General features: G+C 43.6%; 1 protein-coding gene across 2 annotated transcripts; it reads left to right on the top strand.

The window, feature by feature from the left end:
- The first annotated feature begins 2,069 nt into the window (after positions 1-2,069).
- On the top strand, positions 2,070-5,819 carry LOC123965045 (cytochrome c oxidase assembly protein COX11, mitochondrial). Of its 2 annotated transcripts, none has more exons than XM_046041639.1 (5): positions 2,070-2,190; positions 3,182-3,538; positions 3,618-3,773; positions 4,602-4,727; positions 4,847-5,819. In XM_046041639.1, exons 2-5 carry the CDS (start codon positions 3,230-3,232, stop codon positions 5,033-5,035), a joined length of 780 nt encoding a protein of 259 aa, XP_045897595.1. In that variant the 5' UTR covers positions 2,070-2,190; positions 3,182-3,229; the 3' UTR covers positions 5,036-5,819. The 2 variants fall into 2 exon arrangements, with proteins under 2 accessions (XP_045897595.1, XP_045897594.1); XM_046041638.1 differs by having other exon boundaries at positions 2,139-2,313.
- The last annotated feature ends 2,854 nt before the right edge of the window (positions 5,820-8,673 follow it).

Raw genomic sequence — 8,673 nt, 5'->3', positions numbered from 1 at the left:
TGGACCCTGCAGCCTGTTACTGGTCTGGTCTGATGTGGACCCTGCAGCCTGTTACTGGTCTGATGTGGACCCTGCAGCCTGTTACTGGTCTGGTCTGATGTGGACCCTGCAGCCTGTTACTGGTCTGATGTGGACCCTGCAGCCTGTTACTGGTCTGATGTGGACCCTGCAGCCTGTTACTGGTCTGGTCTGATGTGGACCCTGCAGCCTGTTACTGGTCTGGTCTGATGTGGACCCTGCAGCCTGTTACTGGTCTGATGTGGACCCTGCAGCCTGTTACTGGTCTGATGTGGACCCTGCAGCCTGTTACTGGTCTGGTCTGATGTGGACCCTGCAGCCTGTTACTGTCTGGTCTGATGTGGACCCTGCAGCCTGTTACTGGTCTGATGTGGACCCTGCAGCCTGTTACTGGTCTGATGTGGACCCTGCAGGTCCGCTGTTGGCTCTAGCATCAGCTGCTCGCAGTACAATAAGAGCAGTAATGGCTGCACCGCTGTCTGTTCTCCATCGTGTGTATCAAAGTGAACCCTGGAAGTCCCCCGCCCGTAGTGAAGCTACAGATCCGGCCCAGGAGCTCAGAGCTCGGCCGCAGATTCGGGCTTTGTCCGCTGTTTCAGTGCTATCAGCTGCTGTTATGTGTCGTTAGCCGCGGCGGCTAGCGCAGGATGCTAGCTAGCGTACTTACTTGGACGACCACCCTCTCCACTTCACCAGATACTCAAACTTGCCCTGCGGGAGAGACAAAGAACCGTGAGGGACACGCAGAGGAAGGGGTCCGGGTCCGGAGCGGCGGCCCCCGGGGCCGCGGGCGGCGGTTTCTTACCTTTCTCGGCCGTTTGCTGAGGATGCATTCCGCGTCAAATACCTGGCCGACTGTGACCCCCTCCATTACTACAGCCCCTCCGAACGGGCTGCCTGCGCGCTTTTTACCTCGCACGGCCACCGTAGGTCCTGTTCCGTAGGGCTGGTTGCAGAGAGAAACAGAAAATAAAAATAAAAGACACAACAACAATTATAATAATATAAGTTATTACTATAAAATGCGTAATATACAAATTTAATTAAAATTAAATTAAATTAAATTTCATTTCATTCAATAAAATAAAGACTAATTATAATAAATAGTTATAATAATAATAACAACAACAACAACAACAACAATGATAATAATTATGTATAAAATATATAAAAATAAATACAATTAAATTAGGTGTACTACAGAATCATTTGACAGAAGTGTAATTAATAAATCGTTGTAGTGATAATAATGATCATGATAATAAAGATTTTTGAAAATATAGAAAAATAAAAATAGGACTGTGTGGACAGTTTACTAGAGTTACATGTGACTAGTGGACAAATACTAATAATCAAAGATGGACAGTAATTAAGTACATATACTGCAGTACAAATTGAGGTATTTGTATTATTAGACTGACATTGAGATTAACTGGCAACAACTTTGATATTTGTATAAACATTTTAATGTGGGATGTATAAATTCCCTTTTAATTATTTTAATTTATTTTTAACGCTGTTGAGCTTTGTGCTGTTAGACAAAGAAAACATTGTGTTAGCATCAGTTTGGACTCTGGGTAACTGGCATTTGCCACTGTTTTCAGAGTTTTGAAAATCAATCAAGGGAGAAAATAATCATTAACTGCAACATATTAATTAGCTTTAGAGATGCTTGTAGAATCAGAAAGTTTGCACAGTACATGCAGGAAGATGGAAACAAAGAAGCAAAAACAAGGACAACAAAGCTGAACACAGAAAAACAAAGAACCATTTAATACATATACAAATACTTTGTGGAAAAATAATTGTGTGTATATATATATAAACATATATAGCAAGCAACTCTGAGCAGCAACATGTCTATATGTTTCTGTAAATTGTAAACAAATAGTATAAAGGAAAAACTATTAAACGGGTAATTTAATAGATTACTTTATATACATGAAGTTGGCAGTTATAAACAGCATTTATATTTAATAATAAATTAATAATAAATTAATAAAGCTAATCATGTGATTTTGTAGCGTGTATTTTCACCTGTGCGGAACCTTTTGCGCTTTGCTCTTATAGGGAGTTAATTCCGTGTTGCACCCACGTTATGTATGTGTCTTTCCGGCAGTACTGCTGCTGTCCAGCGGTGAACGTGAATGACAGCGGAGCTCCTCTTCGAAGGTATCCGCGTGTTAAAGAGTATTTTTAACTAAATAAACAGTGTTTATTTATTGTTTCTAATAGTTCCGCTAGCATGCTACCGTTAGCTTAGCCAGCAGACAGACGTGGAGACACCTGGACACAGTAGGTCAACTCACCTGAGCTACATAATGACTATTTAAATGTGACAACTTGTTCAATCAGTGTAAATTAAGCTAAACTGAAAGTTAAATATGTTGCCCCGATAACTGCTCAGTGCTTTATACTATGGTTAAAATACAAACCTGCAAACGTCGATTAAAAACTGGAGAAATTAAGATGTGTTGGTGTTTTGGCACGCGGACATGCATAGTATAATATGACTGGAGACATATTCAGAATCGCCAGTGTTCGCTGGCAAATTCGGCATATATGTGATCCACCGAGAACACACAACATGGTTAAAATACACGTTCATAAAAGTAAGTAGTGGCTGCCCACAGGCCGCTGTTTGAGAGGGTTATCAATATTTCCAACCCGATTTGCATAGAAAGAGTTGCAGCTTAGAGAGCGAGTCATATAGGCCGAATTGAAGCGTTAGTGTTAGCAAGTTGGGGGGAAAATATTTATTCTTATTACAACAGGCATGTTACATGTTGGTAAGCAAGGAGGTATTAAAGTGTAACTTTTTCAAACGGAGTCTGGTTTTGTATTGTCACTTGCAGACGATAATGTATTGGCTGCAGCGATTAGTCAATGAATTAATAAGTTAATCAACAGAAAAATCAACTACTTAGGTAATTTGTTTCGCCAAAATAACAAACATTTGATGGTTCTAGCTTCTTAAATGTCAGAATTTGTTGTTCTTGTCTTAGAATTTGTTTCATGTTATAGACCAAAAGATTAATTAATGAAATTAATAATTAGATGCTGCCCTACTTTACATCTAACAAACTTAACCACTATTTGTTTTTGTGAAAAATAAAGTAAATAGAAAGTCTGAGCTGACTGAAGGTGTTTGTCCTCCATCCAGGTGAGTTTCCTCCAGCTGACCCAGCGTCAGGTGACTGCAGCACCAGCCATGCTGCTCCACCTCCTGGTACGTCAGCCCCTCTGCTGCCCTCAGTTGTTAACACGATGCGTCCGGACTCTTCGCTGCGACGCTGCGAGGACGCTGCACTCTCAGGCTGAGCACTTCCTGCGGCGGAGGCTTCCCCTGCGCTTCAGCACACAGAGCCGGGGCGCCAAGAGCCGAAACAGGAAGTCCGAGAGCCAGGAGGAGGCGTGGAAAACCAGGAACAAGACGGTGCTGACGTACATCACCGCCGCCGGGGTGGGGATGATCGGCCTGTCGTACGCTGCAGTGCCGCTCTACAGGCTCTACTGCCAGGTGAGGACAAAAAAAACCGACTTCCTGTTCCGGGTAACCTCCAGCCTGCAGGCGTGACCACTGTGTTTCTGTCTGTCAGGCGTCGGGGCTCGGCGGCACGGCGGTGGCCGGCCACGACGCAGATCTGGTGGAGACGATGAAACCGGTGAAGGAACGCGTCCTCAAGATCACCTTCAACGCCGACCGTCACGCCAGCATGCAGTGGAACTTCAAACCGCAGCAGACGGAGATCTTTGTAAGACATGGTCCCTCCTTTCTCAGGTCCCTTTTTATATTCTCACCCTAAATCTGGGTTTGAATGAAGACGTTTTAGTGTGGAGATGCTGTCGGTACATGACTGGAATTTAATTTGTACCAAAGAGAAGGTTGGACACACAAGAACAAGAACGCGACACGTTCCCTTAAATCCCTCAAACCGGCCACTTAACAAAGTAAAAGCACTGCGGTTTGTCGGATGGTTGAAAAAGCGTCTTATTTTCTGACATCCACAAGTCAAATTAGGGCTGGGCAATAAATCAATAATGATAATTATCTCAACATAATTTTCCTCAATAACAATTTAACTAATGTTCAATATATCGTCAATAAATGTTTGATTTGATTAAATTGAATCACAAATTTTGTTGAGAAAAATGGACTAAAAAAAGATTTACTCATAATAGTTTTGAAGGTTCTACCTCAGATGTGTGAAGTGATCTGATGTTTGGCCTCAAATGTTTGTCACATTCTGAACGTAAAGAAAAGTTTAATCACTCAATTAACCATCTGTATTCTTCAACTTTCACTTAGGAGCAAAAATCAACCTTTACACTTGAAGAAAATGACGATTTAACATTTATCGTGATAATTATCAAATGTTATTTTTGTGATAACATTTTTGGCCTTATCGCCCAAACCAGCAGAAACCAGTCTAGTTGTTAAATGCCTTGATTAACGTCCCCATCCTGAAACCAAACTTGCAGAGCTCTGATTAACTGCAGTCAGTGAACACAGCCCCAGACCTGGTCTGGTCCTGATTCAGGTCTGGTGTAACTGGAGGTTTGAGCTGATGTTTGTTGTGCAGGTGGTTCCAGGTGAGACGGCGCTGGCTTTCTACAGAGCGAAGAACCCCACAGACAAACCCATCGTGGGCATCTCCACCTACAACGTGGTGCCCTTTGAGGCGGGACAGTACTTCAACAAGATCCAGGTTAGTCTACCGGCCGCTGGTTCCTCCAGTCCACATCATAACAAGTCCACGAGGCCTGTTCCAGGTCACGAGACGCCTCTAGTTTACGTTAAACACGTGCTTCTCCGTCGTCTCTGCAGTGTTTCTGCTTCGAGGAGCAGCGTCTGAACCCTCACGAGGAGGTGGACATGCCCGTCTTCTTCTACATCGACCCGGAGTTCGACGAGGACCCCCGGATGGCCCGAGTGGACACCATCACCCTCTCCTACACCTTCTTCGAGGCCAAGGAGGGTCAGACGCTGCCTCTGCCCGGATACGGCCGCAAGTGATCCGTCTGCCGCCGCCGCACTGAGAGGATCGCCCCAGATGCTGAACCGGGAGCCGGATTCTGCTTCAAGACTCAGTCTGAGGAGGCACCGGGTGGAAAATGTGTAAAAGACAAGAAGGAACGTTCTTCTGCACTTTGTTGAAACCGAAGTACGTGCCGCAGGAATATAAGCCTGAAAGAAAATGGTCCGCCGCACGTCTCGTTGTCCCAGAGTCTCAGCCTGTCATGTTAGAACTAATATATTCAGAATAAAGTCGAAAAACTTTTAATATTTGAAGTTAGTTTTCACCAATAAGTTAATAAGTTGTCTTCTTCACAGCGGGCCGGACGGTCCGGGACGACAATTTGCACACGAAGCAACTCATTTTATTCTGATTGTCTTGGAAACATTAAAACGAAACTCAGTCATCAGATATATTTATTTTCCCACCACTGGCCCCGATACTCTCGTCATATGAGCCTCAGCAAGCTGAATGTCCTGGAACCCTGGAATTCTGCAATGCAGTGATTGAAAAGTCCTGAAAACGCCTTGAAAGAGGCATCAGAATCTGGAATTTCGCTCCATTGGCTGATATGTTAGCTTTACTCTTGCATATGGTCGAGGTGAAGAAACGTTGAACAGACAGAAATTAAAAACCAGAACTTTTTCTCGTGTCACTAAAGAGCTTTTTGTTTATGCACTGATGCCTGAGAGGATTTATCAGAAACTGTATTGTACGTTTATCACAGCAGATAAAAGTTCAACCGGCTGAAGATGAATCAATAAATATTGAGTATGAACCGAGTGTGCACAGAGCTGACGGGTGATGTGAGACGGCAGGTGAATCTGATTTCTCATGTCATGATGGAAACTGAGACTTCAGAAAACAGATTCAGGAAAAAGGTGATACTAAAACGGGGTCTCAGCAGGTCCTGAAGCACAGAGCTACAGGCTGACTTTGTCTGTGAGAGTGAGTTCACGTGTGAAGGTTCAGGGTGCTTCAAAGAGCCACCGCTGTGCAGGTGTGGCCCTCTGCGTCTGCCTTCCAGAGTGGGCGTCCCCCCAGCTGCACTCAGTCCCTGCCGAGGGCCCGGTGCTACGGGTTCTCTGAATGATCCTCTAATCCAGAACCAGAGTAATGTGGAGATTTGGGCTGCAAATAACTAATTACCTAATTATAAAGATAATTATTTTAATCATCAACTAATCTTTTCTCCATTAATCGTTTGGTCTATAAAATGTCAAGAGATTGTGAAAAATGCTCATCACAGTTTTTGCAGAGCACAAAGTGACGTTTTCAGTCAGAAATGACAACAAATAGCAGCAATTCCTCCCATTTCAGAAGATGAAACCAGCACATTGTTCACATCTTTGCTTAGTCGTTGCAGCTCTAGTGGAGATTTGGCCAAACTAATGGGGAAAAATAAACTCTAATAGCAGCAAATCCATACTGACACTCGCTGCATCGTCTGCGTTTTACTCAAATCATTCAACTCTAACATTCATCTTCATCACTAGTCTCAGTATCCTAAATAAAGCACATAACAGCTTCTCTCTCTCTCTCTCTCCTGAGCCTCTGCCTCAGGACCTGCAGATCCTGTCCTGTGTCCTCCGCTACAATGGACAAGCTGTGCGGGGCCCCTTTGAAAGCTTTGGACAGTTTTCAACCAGAGCCTGTCTCCCAGACTCAGAAGGAGCTTTATTGAGTAGTGCTTTACACATACCAGGAATTTGCTTTGGTGATGAGCTTCTACACGGAGACAAACATACAGCTGACATAAATAAATGTAGAAATATATAAATATGAAATAAACAAATGCAAGTTACATTAGAATAATAAAAGAATAAAGAAAAATAATACAACTATGTACAGAGAAAGAACAACGTGGCAGGACGGGAGAGGATATTGTATTTTATATCTATACACATATAAAATAGAAAAATAATAAGTAGACATATCTTTGTGTGAGCCTGCTCCAGATTTAACTCTACAAGCACTTGGACATCTTTTAGAGTATGTGGGGACCATGTGCCAGAGGGTGGTCCCTTCAAAGACCCTCTAAGCTGCAGCTCAGCTGGGGTAAAGCCAGTGGCTTCATTGATGGCAACTCTGGTATGAATCGATTCCAACGCTTGTGCTTTTCACCAACATGAGAAGCTATCATGGTTTTTAGAGAGCGGTTAACTGGCTCAGACATGTTAGTCTGTGGATGATGAGCAGTTGTGAGCTTATGGACCAAACCCCAGTTATCACACCGCTCTTTGAAGATCATATATAATCATATAACAGTTAACACGGGTAGAACTGAGAGGTCTCAATGTTTAGCATTTAGCTGTTCGACACCAATTATCCTAAAATTGTCCTCCTATCCCAGAGGGGATCATACCTTTCCAGATGAGAGGCTGTGGCAGCCGGCGTCCAGAGAAGAGCATGAGCATGCTCTGCTAACGTGTAACAAAAACTTCCTTCACAGTTGTCTATCAAGAAATAAAGAACAATCAAATATCAAAAAGTCTCATACGGAGGTCAGAACATCAAGAAGGAGCAGCAGTGAGGAGAGCGAGCGACTCTTTGTGTCCCTCTCTTATACAAGTTCAAGACAGGAGGAAGTCAAGCTCATTCCTAAAAACGGTCAAATACAGTTCAGACACGAAGCTCAGTTCTTCTGCGTGAAACTTAACGACACGTGATCAAATACCAAGAAAGTTCTAACAAGGACTTTCTAAGTAAGCCCATTTACTTAGAAAGCCGCTGGTGTCGATCACAACTAGATGACAGGAAAGTCAGAAGGGAGTGAACTCTGTGACATCCTCTGCACAAACCTCGAAAGATGAGGACCGTCTTCCACAACATAAGGTCACTGAGACAGAGAGATAGGATGTCTGTGGTCACACACGTGATGCTTTTCTTTAGAAGCGTCCCTGCAGTCATGTAACTGTCACAGCTCCTGAGATCTGTGCAGACATTCAAACAGAGTTCATGTCAAAGTTCACTGTTCAGGTGAATAACTCAGATGTAACTTTAGTTTTGTTCTTGAATTAGTTTTGGAGAAATAAACACATTGCTGTCATTGTTTGATGATGGGAAGAAGAAGAGACCGTTTCCTGTTTAGTCCTGTTGAAAAGTTTTTCTGCCTATTTGGACACCAGGTGGCAGCACAGGAACATAAGTGCTGTAGATGAACTGGAGTGAAGCCTCTATGAAGGTGTAGTTTGTTTTTACAGAAATCTGGAGATCCATAACGCTGCTCTTAGTTCTGACAGTTGGTAGTAACAAATTACTTTGGAGGAGGATTATTTAAATCAACACATTTTCCTCCACTTAAAAGAAAAAAATACAATAAAACATGAATGTAAATGTGACATTATTTTGAATCTGTGGTGCGCTGTCAGGCTTTTATTTTGTAGGCTCAGACGGGAAGTTCAAACTGTGTTGATGGACGTCTACAGCGTCAGGTCCGGGCTCGAGGTTGCCCTAGCAACTCACAGGATGAACCAATCAGACGGAGGCAGGTCCAGACTCCCCCTCCTTTCCTCGCCTCCTCCATCCTCATCCGCGACACCACCTCCGCTGGAGCAGGGAGGCGGAGGGAGGGAGGCCAGAGATCCGTCAGTCGTTCCTCTTCAGTCCTCAGTCCAGGAGCTGAACTGAACCGTCT

The sequence above is a fragment of the Micropterus dolomieu genome, unplaced genomic scaffold (assembly GCF_021292245.1).
Source record: "Micropterus dolomieu isolate WLL.071019.BEF.003 ecotype Adirondacks unplaced genomic scaffold, ASM2129224v1 contig_8229, whole genome shotgun sequence".
Lineage (NCBI taxonomy): Eukaryota > Metazoa > Chordata > Actinopteri > Centrarchiformes > Centrarchidae > Micropterus > Micropterus dolomieu.
The sequence above is the reverse complement of the archived record's forward strand: the minus strand, read 5'-3'. Positions and strand labels throughout refer to the sequence as shown.

What these genes read in the sequence shown, in the direction of transcription:
- LOC123965045 (XM_046041639.1), top strand. Translation starts at nt 3,230, where the DNA reads ATGCTGCTCCACCTCCTGGTACGTCAGCCCCTCTGCTGCCCTCAGTTG. An exon ending in CGCAGCAGACGGAGATCTTT is followed by an intron (nt 3,774 to 4,601) that starts GTAAGACATGGT and finishes TTTGTTGTGCAG; the next exon opens with GTGGTTCCAGGTGAGACGGC. An exon ending in AGTACTTCAACAAGATCCAG is followed by an intron (nt 4,728 to 4,846) that starts GTTAGTCTACCG and finishes TCGTCTCTGCAG; the next exon opens with TGTTTCTGCTTCGAGGAGCA.